The sequence below is a fragment of the Taeniopygia guttata genome, chromosome 4 (genome assembly GCF_048771995.1).
Source record: "Taeniopygia guttata chromosome 4, bTaeGut7.mat, whole genome shotgun sequence".
In the NCBI taxonomy this organism is placed as follows: Eukaryota; Metazoa; Chordata; class Aves; order Passeriformes; family Estrildidae; genus Taeniopygia; species Taeniopygia guttata.
This window is the reverse complement of record NC_133028.1, coordinates 37,378,950-37,396,022: the sequence shown is the minus strand read 5'-3', so window position 1 is coordinate 37,396,022 and position 17,073 is coordinate 37,378,950. Positions and strand designations below refer to the sequence as shown.

Sequence of the window (17,073 nt, the reverse complement as noted above, 5' to 3'; positions counted from 1 at the left end):
ATTAAAAAAAAAAAACCTGAAAGCTGGGTTAATTTTTTTCCCTTCAAGTTTGAGGCACTAAAAGTACTTTTTCTGTGTGTGTAATTCATGGATTACTGTAAGATATTATCCTGCATACATCATTTTTTTTGGCTCACTGAAAGTGTATCTTGGGTCAGCCAGAGAATAAAATTATGTATCAAAAGTACTGGAAAAGCCCTCTGTTTGATAGCCAAAGTAACTGTTCTGTGCAGCTTGGAGCTGTGCTGGTGTTGGCATGCAGTTATTAGCAGATACCAATGCGCTGCTTTGCTTTGAAGTATTTCCTATTACTTTGCAAAGCTGTCCACTTGCGTAGCTGGCCTGTCACACCAGGGTGACATTGTTAGGTTAGAGCATGTCATTACACTGAGCTGGCCCCTCCACACACTGAGCTGCACACTGCCAGCGGGAGCAGCTCTATCCCCTCTGGCATTTTGGTCCAGTCCAGTCAGTGTAATGGATGAGACAAAACGGATGTTTCAACAGTGAGATCATTGCTTCTATTTTATTCCTCACCGAATTAATTAAGCCTATCTTTATTTTGGTTTTTTTATTTATGTTTTTCTTTTCTGAAAAGATAGCAAAAGCATTCTCAAGGTTTTTCTGCGACTTCTTCAGATTTAAGCAAAATAAGTGTAAAATTAGTAATCTCCGAAATCAGTAATCTCTTCTTTGTAATGACATTTAGTTTCAGTTCTTGAAATACTCAGCCCTCATGCACCTGTGTGTTTTGTTGGAAATCGTTCAGGCTGTTGTTTCTCTTTGGACCACTGATAATCTTGTAATTGTTAGCGAGACCCATGGAATGAGGAGTTGATCAAAGTAGTTTTCTTTTACTACTTACCAGAGAGCTTTTCAGCCGTTAATTTTGTTAGTGCTATTAAATGAGAAATTATGGCAATGAGCACCCACCTCTTACCAGCTGTGCTTTGTTTTTTTTTTTCCTGCAGATTTATTGGTTTAAAGATGGGAAGCAAATTTCTAAACGAAGTGATCACTACCGAATTCAAAGAGAACCTGATGGAACTTGCTCACTGCATACTGCAGCCTCCACCCTGGATGATGATGGGAATTACACTATTATGGCTGCTAACCCACAGGTAAATGAAGGTTTGGCTCCAGAACAAACATCCTTCTGGACATAAATCTTCAGAAAACTATCTCATCTCACATATGCATGATTTAATTAAATGATGAAGTCACTGTAAAGTATGCAAGTTAGATTTTTGTTTTCATCTTGCATCAGTAGGGTGGGACCTTTCTATCTCCAAGAGATTAGAAACTCAACAGTAGTTTTTTTTCCTATGGTTTGAGGTTTCAGGGGGAGGGATATAATTTTTTAATTACTCTTACACTAGTTATTTCAGTATTCTAAGTACGGGTAGCAGATAAAGGGAGAAAAAAATCCAGTTTACCAGCAGAAGTAACCCAGTCCAGAGATTTAACTTTCTTTTGTTCACCCTACTCACTGACTGAGGCCAATTTTTTTTTAAATGAGTGGGAGTATATCACACCTCAACATGCTTACATTAGGCAGACTGCAAGTTTCTAAGGCAAAAAAAAATCTAGCACTATTATGTAGCAGTCCTTAAACAGTGCTTTTCTGAAATACAAGAGTGTTATTGGTTTAACAGTGCCATTTTTTCTTTGGAGATTTAATACAAGAGTTGAGGTACACAGCAGAAACCCACTATTTCATTAGACATAGCCAAACTTACAGGTCACTCATCCTAGGAAGCAGCTTTTTCAATCCACTTTTCCTACACCACAGCAAATTGAGGGGAAAGAGTTACACATGAGAAAGCAAAGCGGTAACATAACTTTTGGGATGTAATGAATTATTTTATTCTGTAGTGCCAAATATCTTGCCAAGACTAGGCCTGCAAGCAGAATCACACTGTAGAATAACAAACTGTATCACTGAGACAGAGTTTAATCTAAGCAGGAGTGTTGTGCTCTGTTATGCATGTTGCTAGGTTACTCAGCATGACGCTGCCATTTTTGTCTCGCTCTTCAGCTTGCCAGTCCTGCTCATACTGCAGAGGGCTTGTGAATATAAAGGGTTGTACACACAGGCAATGCACAGAGAGCAGCTTTTGGTAGATTCTATGAACTGCAGTGCTTAAATAGTTGGTTTAATTATTATTTCTACATGTATAAGTAAAAGAAATATTAATGAAATAGCGTAAGGCCATGGAATTGTTCAATCTGGGAGCTTTTACACATAGATGACATTGTTACAATACTTGGTACCATTTAAACAGTAAAATTTCACAACAGGTTTAAAAATATATGCATGCTCAAGGTAAGAAATGTTCCTGTTCATCTTCCTTTAAGTGTTGTCTCAGTGCATGCACAGAGTTTCACTATGTAGTGTTACTGTGTGATCCAAAGTCTTAGAGAACTTGGTGAACAAATTGCCTTTGTGTTTGGGCACTGTACTCTGTCCCTGAATATTCACAGCCTACTTTGGAGCATTTGTTGTTCTGGATAATACTCATTCAATGACACAACAGTGACCCAGGTTACCAGTTCTGGTCATTGATGGCACTGTTTTGTTAGTGGGTTTTTAGATGCACTAAAATGAGCTGGATTGGTGTGGCTCCCAGCTTGGAGCTTGAAAAAGTAGCTTTGTTAAATGATAAAATACTTGTGCTTATGCCTTTTTCCCCTCTTTGGAGAAGAACCAGAAGCATCCTCCTTTCTACAGTGTAATTCCCAAGCAAACATGCTTATCTCTTCCACTATTTGCTTGCTTTTACTATGCATTTAACAGTACAATGGAGGCAAAGAAGGGCTGTGAGTTAATGTACTAGCCTTTCACACTCAAAGATCTGGATTCCAATTCTTTTATGTCATCCTGAGTGGAATACTTTTGGCAAAGTCTTCTCAATTCTAATGGAAAGTTGTCCACGTCTCAAAGCTCTCACAAACTTAAGTAAATTTGGCAACCTTTCCTTAAGAATGTGAAGTACGTAAATATAAGGGAGCTCACATCAGAACTCTGATGGACTGGTAGATATTTGCTAGGCTATTGCTGTGTTTGGTCATTGCTATTGGAATCACCAAACAGTAAAGCAAAAGATGTGTTCTCAGCTGATAGAAATTGGTTTTATTAAAGCAAAGAATTCAGTTCATTAAAGCTCTGCCAGTCCATGCCATCTCATGACCTGGGCTAACATAACAGGATTTATGTGTGTAAAATGCCTTGTTGATAGACCCTGGAGATTGTCCATGGTAGTTAACACAGAAGGCCCCATTGCCCACGACGTAAAGTGCAGTGAACTGGAATTAAACTTCTGACACACCACTGGGGTTTGCTCTAAATTTGCCATAGAAGTTAATCCAGAGCAAATGGACCCTAGGCCTAGGCAAACACAAAACCTTGCCTGGTTTAGGCCTTTAGTTAGAGATTATATCCCTTAACTGAGCTCTTTCTATGAACTGTATGGGCTCACATTAAGTTATTTTTCACCTTCTTTATTTTTATCCCATTCCCTCTGCTTCTTTGCATTACACACCCACAGTCCTCAGGCTGGAGTTCCCTTAGTTTCTAGAACATCATCTCATTAATTACTTCCCACTCATTGCTTCCATCCTCTTCATCCTGTGACTTTTCCAAAATCTTCGGCTTCCTGCTTAATCTTCCCTATCCAAATTCCTTACTGCCCTTTGTGTTTCTCTTTGTGACACCATCATGTACTGAGATATGCAGAAATGATCCCAAACTATGTGTATTCATTACCTGACAGAAAAATATTAATATGTAGTGGTACCCAAAATACAAATTCATTTGTTCCAGATGTCTTCAGTGGTCTTGTAACATAATGGGGGAAAAAAGCTTTTACGTAAAGAATTGCTGTGGGTCTTGCATAATGGCTTATTTTAATGCAGGGATTTTACTTGTGGACTAAATGGGTCATGGGAATAGAAGTGGGACACAGACTTCATTTCTAAGTGAACACAAAAGTTGTTGCTATTTGAACAATTTTTTTTCTGTTTGCTGCTTGGGAGCATGGTGAAATTGTTTTTTGATGAGCTTTGACAGTTCTTAAAGAACTGCTACTTGCAGCCCTGCAAGTACTGTGATAAAATTATTTGTCTCTTTTATGCTGGCAGACCTGAGTGGAGCTCACAGCTTAGAGCTGAAATACACTGCAAAGCTGATGTGGATGCTGCTTCACTGCTACCAGCCCAGCTATTTATTAGGACCACCAGATGCTTTTACCCCTTACAGGGCAGTCCAATCCCAAATCTGTTAGGACTAATACTTGTAGTGGAGAACCTGTCTTCTAAAACACAAGATAAAAGAGAAAAGGGGGCCAAATACACCAGAGCCATGTTTTATTTACCATTCATTGAAAATAACCTTAATTATCACCAATGTCCATCAGCACAGCTGTGCCTTTCAGTGCAATTCCTCAAACCAGATTCACTCTGCAGAGAGGACTTGTTAGGTTTCTGTCACGTTCTTTCTGCTTTTACATTAATGAGAGTTTTTTTGAGTTTTGGGCCCACCAGATCAAGTAGATCACTTTGGAGGCAGCAAATCTGTTGTTAACTGCCAGCACTCGCCATGGGCCATCTTCAGGACCTTGACTTGTCATTCTGCCCACTTGCCACACACAGAGGAGACCTCCTGCCCACATCATAAGTCAATAAGAACTTGGAACTTGATTGCCAGTGGTATGAACAGTCTTTAAAAAAAACAAAACAAAACAAAAAAAAAAACAAAAAAAACCAAAAAAAAAAAAAAAACAAACATGAACGTATTATAGTCACAGTCATTCCAGTCTGTGTTAGATTGGAAAGCTGATGAAATGGGTAGGAAAAAAAACACAGATCAGATTGAACATTTATTATAACACATTTCAAGTCTTTTATTCCTTCTCTCTATCATCCTAACAGGGCAGAGTAAGTTGCACGGGCAGGCTGATGGTTCAAGCTGTAAATCAAAGAGGCCGCAGTCCTTGGTCACCTTCAGGTCAGCCTCACATAAGAAGGTATTTGATGCTTTTTTTTTTTTCTTTTAATAATATGGATTTTGCAAAATAACTATGGTAAGGTAAAGCATGTGAGGTAAGCAAATAAGTTAAAAGCAGGAAGAAATTTCAGGAAGAAATGTGACTTCTGCTGTATGAAAATTGCTGCAGAACTTGCACGCTCAGAAGTATAAGCAACCTCTGAAATGACATGACTTTTAAATATCTTTAAATTTCCCTGTCTCCTCCTCCTTTTTCTGTGGTGTTCACTAGTTACTCTGTATCTCAAATTACACTATCAGCTGTTGGGAAGGCTCTTGTCACTTAGGCTTTTTAAAAATATTTCATGTGATTAGGATTCTGCCAGGAACCGCCATCTTCTGCAGCTTCTAGTAAGTGTTCATTTAATAACTGCATGCCAAAGAGGTTTATCAGATTTACATTAGAAATATTTTAGAATTTCAGTGTTTAATATTTCAGTTTAGGTTCTTATAAGGAATTATGAGTCAGAAATAAAGTATTAAACTTATCTTTGGTGAGTTTACAATTATTCCCATATGAAGCTATGCGTTACGTTTTTGGACCATAGAAGGGAATTTTCCCTTCAAGTATTTTTTTTTCTTTGCCCAAAGCATTTATGAGGCTGCTTAGCTCTGCCTAGACAGCTTTAGATAATACAAAAAAAGTTGATTTTGGTTACCAGAACTGTTTCAAGGCAGTGTGAGGGCTCTGGTTTCTGGATTCTGCTGTAACAAGGCATGTGTTTTGCTTAATGCTTCCAACAGCCATAGAATCTCAATATTGCCCAACTAATATGCAGAGTTTACTTATATACAGAGTACATGCAATTACACAATCAGTGTACAACCAGGAAAGGATTTCTGTAACAGTTAGTACTGGTACAAGTATATGATGTAGAAGTGCTGCATGTAAAACAGGCTTTCTTCCCCCCTTTGGTAGCTATGAAGTATTAGGAAGTGAGGCTGGTTGGTTAAAAGATCTTGCCAGTCTTACTCCTGCACTGAACAAAGTGCAACCCTGAAAGCATTTCCCAGCATTTCTCTGGGATGGCCACCAACTCCATCTGCAGTGTGTCACCTTGTGTTAAGCCCAAAGCTCAGAGTGCCTCTGGAGGGGAATATCCTGCCAGGCTGCACGGTGAGAACCACTTGGTATAGCCTATCCAGTCACTAATGTACTTAGCACCTTCAGGTAATGGGTAAAAATGGAAAGTCCACGTTAACCTCTGAAGGCAAAAAAATCAGATTTCAGCTGAAAAAAGTCAGTGCACACGGGGTAACAAAGGAGAAAGACCTTTAAAAGCAAAGACAATGGGAAGGTAGGTAGGGGTGAAAGCATCAAGCAGCTGCCATTCCTGCAGCTTCCTGAAGGACAAAATGCGTGTGTCTCTTTTTGTGACAGACAGAAGCCTCAGGTAATAATGGAGGAGGCTCTTTTCAATCTCTCCAAATGCGTTCAAAGTCCTTCTGGCTGGTATTTTTTTTTCCTAATGGAGACAGGCACTCAAACAGCCACTATTGCTTTGGATTGGGTGTCCAGTGAGTAATGAATTAGAAATAAGGGATTTCTGTACAGCAGTTTAATTAAAATTAGGACAATTATTGTGGATTCTTATTTCCTGTAAAATAACCATGTGAAGGGCTTATCCCATTATCATTGCTCTGGAAAAGCAGTTTCTGTAAGCATTCAGCACAGAATCTCTGTTTAGGGACAGTTCTCACTATGCCCACCGAAGGGTTCACCCGAGACTGATGAAATGGGAGCACATAAAACCTTCCTAAAACAGACTCCTGCCATTGGCATCCCAAATTACTTTTCCCCCATATACTGTGGTATTTGTCATGTCTATTGCCATTGACTTTTGGTAAGTAATACTCCTATGGCACTACAACATTATTTCTATAAGATTTTCTGCTTGAGAGTAACCAATCCATTTGTTTGGTTTTTTTTTAATTACAAACATAATAATATTAGCTTAATGAACTTTATTACTTGTTACACTGTTGACAGGCTTTTTCTTTAAATATATTTAATCTCTTACAGAATGTGTTTTGGCAGAACTCTGGGGTTTTATTTCTTTCTCTTAATGTACTTTTCTGAAATTTGCCTAGCTGACAACCATCTCTTTCTTAGTATCACTTGATTTGGGTAGCCACTTTTGAATTTTCTTATGTGTACAAAGCTTGGACTCAATCCCTTAGATGACAAGGTGCTCAACAAACATTGTGTCACCTAAGCATGGCAGCCAGAGTCCAAAATAAATCATAAAATATATGAGATTCAAAGAAGATTTAGAAACAAAACATTCCTATCACCCTGCTCTCAATTAGGGGATTAATTTGAACTTAATCTCTTTTATTCCAAATTAGTGATCATTACCATATGGTCAGTCATAAAGTCTTCATGTTCTTACTCACTGAAATTCCCAGTGCATTGTACTGTACCAACCCGCGGAGTCTCCCCTGGACACATTTAGTACAGGATGTCAGTTCTGCTGAAACTAATCTCCACAATGTGATGGCTGCATTGCAACTCCGAAGAGCCCACAATGAATCCAAGTTATTCCAGTCTTTTGCAATTTGTCCTTCTTAGACATCTGAAGCTACTAGGCTCTACTCATTTCAGTATTTGTTTAAAACCATGTTTTAGAATTGAAATGACCCTAGTTTCACCTCTCAAGGCAAAGGCTCAAAAAAGTCTGTGATTTTAGGGTAAACTTACAAAGAGGTAGAAAAGCAACATCTGTGTTTACAACTTCTTTGCTTTCCATTTTATTTAACATAAATTCTCCCCACACACACCTCCCAGTTTTGACCAGTGCTGCCCTTTCCTGCAGCTGGCTTTCACACATGTGTGGTGCCAGTTCACCTGTTTGGCTCAGCTTTGCAAAACTGTACAAAGCATCAGTTACTTGTACTCTGTTGGCACCTTAACAACAGGGTGCTTATCAATAATGTGGAGGCAGATTTTGCTCAAGTTGCTTGCACTGTACAAGCACTCACTTGACTAGATACCTTAATTTCTAGTTGGTCTTGCAAAACTCATCACCCAATAATATCAGTACACTTTTTCCTTATTGCTCTCCATCTTTCATCCCGTCTACCTGCATGAGGCATCTACATCTCTAAAACTTATCAGGAGCTCACCAATTAAAGCCTAGAGTTGCTTATGAGCTACAATGTTTGACTTACTGAAGTAGCTTTAGACATGTTCAATGGCAAAAACTATGAGGTGCTCCAGACATGGATTTAGGCACCTGAAGAGTTATGTGAGCTCTTAGTGTGTGCAGGGATGTCACTCTGCGTTCCCATTTCAGTATCCAGTCCTACGTTATTAAGCAGTGTTGACTGGATAGCTACACAAGCCCCCCCAGCCCCTCCATTTGCCTTTATAGCTCCATAGCTGTCAGATAACTGTGATGATCATTAAAAAGTCAGCATTGAGCTATTAATAAGAGAATACCATAGCACAGGTGATGCCTGGCCAATCCAAACACAACAATAGCAGAGAAAAGGGCAACAACAGAGCAGGGCAAAATAAATCAAATTCAAGCAACTCTAATTAACTGCGGCCTCAGTGAAGCAGAGTGTGCAGCTGGAGTCTTCCTCTTCCATGCAGTAGAACAGCATCTTGTCTTGCAAGTGTAACCATTGAGGGATTTAGGCTCTTTTTTATTGTGATTATTTTAACTTGGAGAAATGACGTTGGGCAGTAGAAAATGCATATGGGCACCTGAACTGCAGCATGGACACTGCAAACAGCAGCCAAAACAGAAACACTGGCAAAAGTTAACAGGATGTGGGATTCAAATAAGAGAATTTCACTGTAATGTGTCATTGATAAAAGAGGTCTTTGGATAACATTTGAGTAGCTCCTATTCTTTACACAGGATGTTGCTGTAGGCAGCAGCAGCTGGCTCCAGAATGGAGCCCACTGGACCTGAGCAGGCAAGGACAAAAATGGACATAAAATTTTGTTTCAAGATTCTTTGATTACTAAATCACACAAATGGAATAATCTAATTTCAAAAGAAACAAAAATCTAGTTAAATGAGAAATCACTTAAAAAAAAGATTTGATGGATTAAATTAAAAGGGAAGAATAGCCAATGCTGGAAATTGATTAAATGATATCATGGAAGCTTAAGGTGATTGATACTGTGTATGGGGACAGGAGTTATTTTTCTTTCCTTTTTATTATTTATCAAACTGTTTATAGTACCTTTATGTTAAAAAAAACCCAAAGTTATTCACCCTATTTCTCACAATTGAAATTCTCATTGTTTCAATTCCACAGTTTGGTGGCGTTGAAATTATTCAAGAGTATCTCATACAAAAAAAAAAAAACTTGTTAAGTGAGGAATAAATATATCCATAGCAATTAAATACACAGAATTTTCTGTACAGTCTTCACTAGTGCAGAACAAGAGAAGATAAGTCTGATGTGAAAGGTCTCTTGTCAATTGAGATGAGTTAGCTTTTAGCTGCTGTTATTTGCTGAAAGGGAACCATGATTAATGAACAGCCCATGTACTTTCTGGTGTAATCAGCAACAGAGAGTGGATTAAATAAACAGGACAGTAGACATGGGGAACTGAAGTTACATGCCAAGGTTTGGCAGCCTGTTTTATTTGTATTTCAGTGATTTAAAGACTAAACAAAAATACTGTCATTCATAAAATTAATATTACAAGCCATTATTCTGTAGCAATATTATAGGTCACAGTTTGTCACAAGATGGGAATTAAATGAAAGTAATTAAATAACTGCAGTGTCATAATTAACACAGTCTGGCCAAATGCTACTAGTACATGTGTGTAAATATGGGGTGATTATGATACAGGTTAAAGAAGTGATTTAAAATTCAAACCAGTCTTATATGTGATTATGGTTCTGACTTAGCAGAGAAAAAAAAAATAATTTACCTTTATTTCATGTTATTTTAAGACCACGATCTCGATCAAGGGACAGTGGTGATGAAAATGAACCAATTCAGGAACGATTCTTCCGGCCTCATTTTCTGCAGGCTCCAGGAGACCTGACTGTTCAAGAAGGAAAACTATGTAGGATGGACTGCAAGGCAAGTGTCATGCAAAGGGTAGCAGAAGCCTTTTGATAACATCAGCTGACTCAAAAACCACACTGGTTTCTTTTCAAAGCAATTTTGCCTATTGGCAGTTTCGGCGCCTGTTAGCAGGGTAATTAATCTCCTTGCTTATGAGTGAGTAAGTGGACAATAAAAGTTTCCCTTCCCTCCAATGAAAGTGCTTCAGGCAAATCTTAGAGCTCACAGTAAACTGATTTATAGAATTCAGCTACGCTGGGGTGTGGAGGGAAGAAGCACACACTATAAAGACAATGTGTTTCTACATTTTAAGTCTTTTTACTACTTGAGTTTTAAACCCCCTTTTAAAAGTTTCAAACAGTATAAACCTGATTTTTGACTCTGCTGAGCAGAAATAATTCAGGCTTGGGTGACTTCTGTTTACTTTATGCTGACCTATTTGGGAGAAGCTGTTTGCTCTGAAGGAGTCCCCACAGCAAGCGGCATAGCTTTCAAGAGTGCATGACTTGTCCACACAGACCAAGCATTAACTAGTGCAGATGGTGCTGTCACTAGGGCATACCTCAGTGGAATGCAACTTCAGAGGTCAGTAGTTAGTCAGCTAACATCTTTTTGTCTGCAAGTTTTCCAATAAATTAATCTAGAAAGGAGTATCTTCTCATTCCACCTGAAGAGCAAACAATAAAAAAGACAAAAGGTGTCACCCTGCCTTTTGTTTTGCAATGTATTATTATTTAGCTTCTACCCTATCTACACACTGATCTTTTTTCAGTCGCGCCCATAAGGCATCATGGAATTTAGGGAGTTGGCCAGAAAGTTAAGTAAATGACTACAACTGACTCAGTGTGTATATCAGGACAGAATTAGATCTTTAAATCTTTTGGTACACTTGCAGTAGCAAACCAAACCAAACTTCCCTGAAGAAACAAGTCAGGACTCCTCTAGTCTTTCATGTGGCTAAAGCAATTTCCCACTGTTCTTTTTATGCTCAAGGTTAGTGGATTACCAACTCCAGACTTAAGCTGGCAACTTAATGGCAGACCAATTCGCCCTGACAGCTCTCACAAAATGTTGGTGCGTGAGAACGGGGTGCACTCCTTGATCATAGAACCAGTCACATCCAGAGATGCTGGAATCTACACGTGCATTGCCAGCAATCGAGCTGGTGAAAATTCATTCAGCCTGGAGCTCACTGTTGCAGGTAACATCTTCATGCTAAGCTTTCAGACTGAGCACTGCCAGGATAGCATGGAAAAAGGAAACATGAATGATGTCAAGTGACACACTGAGGGGTGGAGGGTAAGAAAAGGAAACCTGGCAGTGACAGAAGTATGGTATATTTATAGGTGAGCTATTCATGTTATGTTGTGGCATAAGTTGTCTGGCATTTAAATATCTGTGCACACACTTAAGAAAAAGGGGCCGCTGGCCTTGAGGCCACAAACCAGACTATTTCCCTGGATGTTTCTTTGTAATGAGAATCTGTACAGACCCATGTCTACCCCCTGGGCAGCCAGTTGGAATGCCTTGTGCATTTCACAACACATCAGATTAATGCCAATGCAGACTTCTGGTAGAGCAGTTCTGTGTTCAGTTAAAAGTCCATGCTTTTGTGAAATATGGGGGAGCACTTTTTACCAAGCATAGTGCAGCCAGTTTATCTAGTTTTCATGCTCTACATTTCAGTTATTTTAGGAAATACTCAGCTTTTTAGCACTCACTTTACCCCCTATTAAAATAATGATGGAACTGTTTTCTTCAGAGGAACCAGGGCTGAACTTCATGATTAATGAAGACAACACTTAGGTTTCCTGCCACTTAGGTCTTTCAGAATTGTTTTTGGCACACTGCTGAAAGAAAGGCTATGTTTTCACAGACAAATGTCAACATAATTGCAATCTTTATTTTCACAGCTAAGGAAGTACAAAAAGCACCTGTGTTTATAGAGAAGCTACAAAACACAGGTGTGACTGAGGGATTCCCAGTGCGACTGGAGTGTCGAATCTCAGGGGAGCCATCTCCTCAGATATTTTGGAAGAAAGAGAATGAGTCACTCACGTACAACACTGACCGAGTGAGGTTAGACTGACTTAGAATTAACCTCCCCATGTGTAACTTCAATGATGATTTATACTGTAAAACAAATAAAAACCTAAAAGGTCACATGAACACTTTGTATAAAGGGCATCTCGTACACATTAACTATTGATTGTAATAATTTATGACATTTACTCAAACTTACAGCCAGCCTAGTGGCTGAACCAGAAATAAAATGTTACTTGTTACATCATTAGACTTACACAACTACCTTTGCAGTCTAAGCAAGAGGAGAACGAGTTTTAATCTTCTTGAATCAAGAGTACAGAAATTTGCTAGTGAAAATCAAGGTTCGAAAGGAACACTCTGTGCTTTTCAGCAGAAACTCCGATTCATAATTCTGTTGTACAGTTAAGCAACTAAGATTCCATGTTTTATATTTTAAGATCTTCCTTTAGTTTCTTTTTCCTTTCCACAAAAAGTCTGGGTAAGATCTGGTGTTCCTGCTACTCCAGATGTCTTAATCCATAATAATGAAAGAAAAGTTACTTCATGTGTTTTTTCTTCTTAGTTTTCAATACAGGATATTAAACTGACAATTGTCACGCATACTCAAGGCTTTATTTTCTACTTGCTAAGTTCAGAGGAAGTTCCATTTTAATTAAAATTTTAATTAAAGTTAGACTATAATCAATCTGTAACTAAGATTGGGTCAGTTTGTTTAAAATCACTTCCACTGCTTTGTGAATTAAATAGTAATTTTCTACTTTTCTTTTGATTAGCATGCACCAGGATAACTATGGCTACATTTGCCTGCTTATTCAGGGAGCTACAAAGGAGGATGCTGGCTGGTACACTGTTTCAGCTAAGAATGAGGCTGGGATTGTGTCTTGCACTGCCAGGTTGGATGTTTACAGTAAGTGCCTTCAATTGTCATGATCATATTAATCCCCCCAAATGCAACAGTTCTATAAGTTTTGGGTTGTTGACAGAATGGTTTACATTGGTCTCTCTTTCTTTTGTTTATAGTTTCTCCTCAATAGTAAACATCCACTTCAAGACAACAAATGCTCTGTCAAAGTATATTTCAACATCTTTCAGACACCTAAAGCAAAACAAGCTTGCATGCTTTCTGGTTTTGCTTTGTACATTAAATACAGCTACTTAACAACAGATAACGGCATGATCATATGATTTTTGTGGATCATTATTACTATTGTTTTACTGGCACTTCCCTAACCTTTTGTATTCTTTTGTACATTAGTCTGTAATACACCTGTGACAGCACCAAAAGTGTAGTAGATGTTTTTATGGCTTTCTGCTTAATTACTCAGTTTGTTCCAAAGCAGCCCCATACATAGTGAATGTTTTCTTAAAGAAGTATCTCTTACCAGTCTTCTCATAGCAAGAATTAACTGGGAGGGGGAAGGGGAGAGACTGATGAAGGATGTTTTATAGGGTCGTGCAGGAAGTGGGAATTGTGAATAAGAGATTTGGCTCAGCACCCTTCAGTATACAAGGGGTGGCAATGGCAACCAGATAATTTCCTTTTATATGCAACAACTAACCCTAGAACAGGCCTGTTACTATAATAGGAGTGCACAGAAACAACCTCCTTGCTGTCGCCCTTCTCAGTGGCACAAGGAAATGTAGAAAACAATGCCAAAAAGTAACGCAGACTGTTGTATTTACTTACCACACTGGAAGGTGAAACTACATGCTGAAGAAAAAAAAAACAAAAAACAACAATGTGAAGAAATTAAACAAATTTACCTTTGATATAATGGTTTCCTGCTTCTCAGATATTACTATCTCCTTCACAAAGGGTTGACTGAGCATCTGGCACACTTAGGTGCACCGCTCAGGATGGCTAACACTTTTTCTTTCCTTTTTAATCTATAGCTCAGTGGCAACAACCTCCTCAGCAGACCAAGCCAAAGAAGGTGCGGCCCTCAGCCAGCCGATACGCTGCTCTCTGTGACCAAGGACTAGACATCAAAGCAGCTTTCCAGCCGGAAGCAAACCCAGTTCACCTGACAATGCAGCCTGGCCTGGTAGAGAGCGATGATCTGTAGATTCAACTGCTGCTTCCATCATTTTCTTTCAAAGCAGAAACACTGAAAGCCATTGCCTTGACCAATGATACTCCTATGTCACTTTATGCAAGGGCAGACACCTTCATGTACAAAAGATAAACAACAAACACAGTAACCATATATTCCTTATTCATTATACCAAATTAGAAGAATAGATAGATTATTAATAGAAATGTACACACTGCACAACAAATCACATTCACCAGTTCCTTAACCTATGTTGCTTCATAACCCTTTTCATAGAGGCCAAAATGCATCAGAGAGAAAGATTTTTCACTACATACCTTCGTAAGCAGTAAGTTGATGCTACACAGTCTTAATGGTTCAAGATACTTTCTTCAAGGGTTATCAACAGTTCTGAAATGGCTACACACATTCTGACACCTACGATGAACAAGTGCAATACTATAAGAATGAAACAGGAAGGGACAAGGAAAAGAAATGTAAGCAAATGCTGTATCTCTGCAAACTGCTTTCTATTCAACAATGACAAGAAAATCTTTCTTTCAACGCTGTTAGTATGGACATCAACACCCTAACTTTCAATTAATTTGTGTTTTTCCTTTTTGCCATCTTGGAGGAGGCTTATTTACAAGCATATATCAATGGCAGTCTAAGCAGCAGTAATTTTACTTCTGCAAAACAACAAAGAGTTGACACATAATAACAATCTACTCCAGATTACACATTGGTAACTAGATGGGAAAAAATGCTGATAGTATAAACCAATGCAGTGAGATACTGCAAGGGGTGGGAGGGAAGAAGTTGAAACTCTCTGGATTTCTGGACAGCAGTGTGTAACCTTGTAATACTCCCATTCAAGATTCTGAAATTCTAAGGTGAGCTGAAAACTAGGGAGTGTATGTATGGAATGTTTGACTGTTTAAAGCTTGTGTAGTATGTACGAGGATTTTAGAAATGTATAGTATGTGAAAAATGGATTGAAATTACAATATGGATTTAAGTGACAAGTATACACCACAGATGATAGGGTTGCAAATCTGAGGAAGTAGAAAATTAAGACAGGCAAAAAAATTCAATTTGCTTTTTGCTTTTTCTTCTTAACATAACATGTTTCTGGTAGATTTTATTTTTTCCTTCTCCTGACTGCAGGCAAATGTCAACTCTTTTGAGGGGTAGAGTCTGTGCACATAGGTGAAAAGCCTGAAGGCTACTTACAGAATGCAAGGCAAATCCACCTGGAAGTGGAGCCCCACTTAAGTCACACCCGACTAGGTAGTATTAAATTAGAACCAAATGAATTTCAGTTGAATGGGAGGGAGAGAGAATGGATGGAAAAATTACTAGGCCTGACAAGGAAAATAAGTGTTTGATGGTACGAGCTATGATACTTTGCTAGGAAAGGAAAACACTGTATTCCTTATATGAAGCACATATATGGTATCTTTCATTATTTATAATAAAAGTGTTGAAATCTTTTATCTCAGTTCATTTATTCAGAAGTCTTGTACTTAGGGGTTTGTTTGTTGTTTTTTTTAATTTTGTAATTGTGTACACCATATATTGCATTACTGCTATACGTGTATTGCTTTGTAAGTACACGAAGTTTGTTTTGTTCTTTAGTGACTAATAAACTTTAGCACACAAGGTAGTACTATTCTGGTGCAGGATATGACTAGCAATGGGGATGGTTAATCTAGACTAACATCAGTCTGTCAGGTGGGAATAATCTGATTTTATTCTAGAAGTATGTCATATCTTTTGCCAAATTTTCCTCAACTGTGACATGCTAATTTACTTTTTTGTTTAGCTTCACTAGCATTATTTTGCCACTTTTTATTTGTATTTATAAAAATGTATTATCATTACTTTGGACTGTTGTGCTGATATAATGTGGGTTTAGCATCAATAAATATTACACAAATAGAAAGTTTTCCTTCTGGTAAAGATTAATAACTGTTTCAGTACAAGCATTCAAGTGTAAGATTTGGAAATTTTAAATATTATGAATACAGATTAAATAAGGCCTATATGCAGCATCTATAAACTACTAGAATTTATCAGAATAGTCTCTTTGTGACCTAGAGTCTTGTTTGAACAGAGGAACATTACTCATAAATTCTGAGAAACTTTTGCCAAATAGAAGAACTAGAAGATACTTTTTTTCTTAATAGGCTAGAAAATATGCAGGTCTGTTTTGTATTTGTAATAATTGCAATATGTCATCACTTACAACTGATTCTAAGCAAAAGCCATGGTCTGAGCACTAGTAAATTCATTTAAGAGCCTAATAACAATAATAATAACCAGATAATATCAATATTTTTTTTTTAAATACTGATTTACTTTAAAAATCCTGACTATTAATGAGTTTCTCCTTTTTTCAATGTGAAGATACCAGGAAAGATGCAACATTATCCATTTTTTCTTTTGGGTTTACATTTCAAGCACTGATCACTACGAGCAGGCTCATGTCAGCAATTAAGTGAGCAGTGATATTAACGGCGATACTGCAACTGAAGTTGTGTCTGCTCACACTACGTTTGGCTTCGGCTTGGGGACTAAAAAACTTGTTGAAGATGAGGTCATCGTCACTTTTTGCCTCTGTATATATGTACAGACACACTTTAGTAGTAAATCACATCTCTAAGCAGCAACATTGTTTTTATGAAAACATTCAGCTGTGCTGTTACTTAGTTACCGGGACTGTTTGGGCTTACAAAGTCAGAGATAGAAGCGTGGCATAAGCAAGTTAACTTCTCAAGCCAAAAAGCAAAAATTCTTGGAAGCATCAAAGTAACTTTCAGAACCTTAATCTCATTCCACATAGTCCAAAGATAGACAGTATGACCTGAAAGTGTACTTCTGTCATTTTTTAAGACTAAAAAAAAA

General features: G+C 38.0%; 1 protein-coding gene across 18 annotated transcripts in view; it reads left to right on the top strand.

Annotated features, from left to right (window-relative positions):
- Positions 1-16,111, top strand: part of PALLD (palladin, cytoskeletal associated protein) — a 189,836-nt gene extending 173,725 nt beyond the window's left edge. For 17 of the 18 annotated variants that reach the window (XM_012573473.5, XM_012573475.5, XM_002186714.7 and 14 more), the window contains 7 exons: positions 972-1,121; positions 4,930-5,024; positions 9,970-10,102; positions 11,081-11,288; positions 12,001-12,166; positions 12,907-13,040; positions 14,027-16,111. In XM_012573473.5, the coding sequence (XP_012428927.5) occupies positions 972-1,121; positions 4,930-5,024; positions 9,970-10,102; positions 11,081-11,288; positions 12,001-12,166; positions 12,907-13,040; positions 14,027-14,199 (1,059 nt within the window). In that variant the 3' untranslated portion in view covers positions 14,200-16,111. Of the gene's footprint in view, positions 1-971; positions 1,122-4,929; positions 5,025-9,969; positions 10,103-11,080; positions 11,289-12,000; positions 12,167-12,906; positions 13,041-13,153; positions 13,299-14,026 lie in introns of those variants that run through there. The other variant, XM_072928413.1, reaches the window with a different exon arrangement.
- Positions 16,112-17,073: the final 962 nt, after the last annotated feature.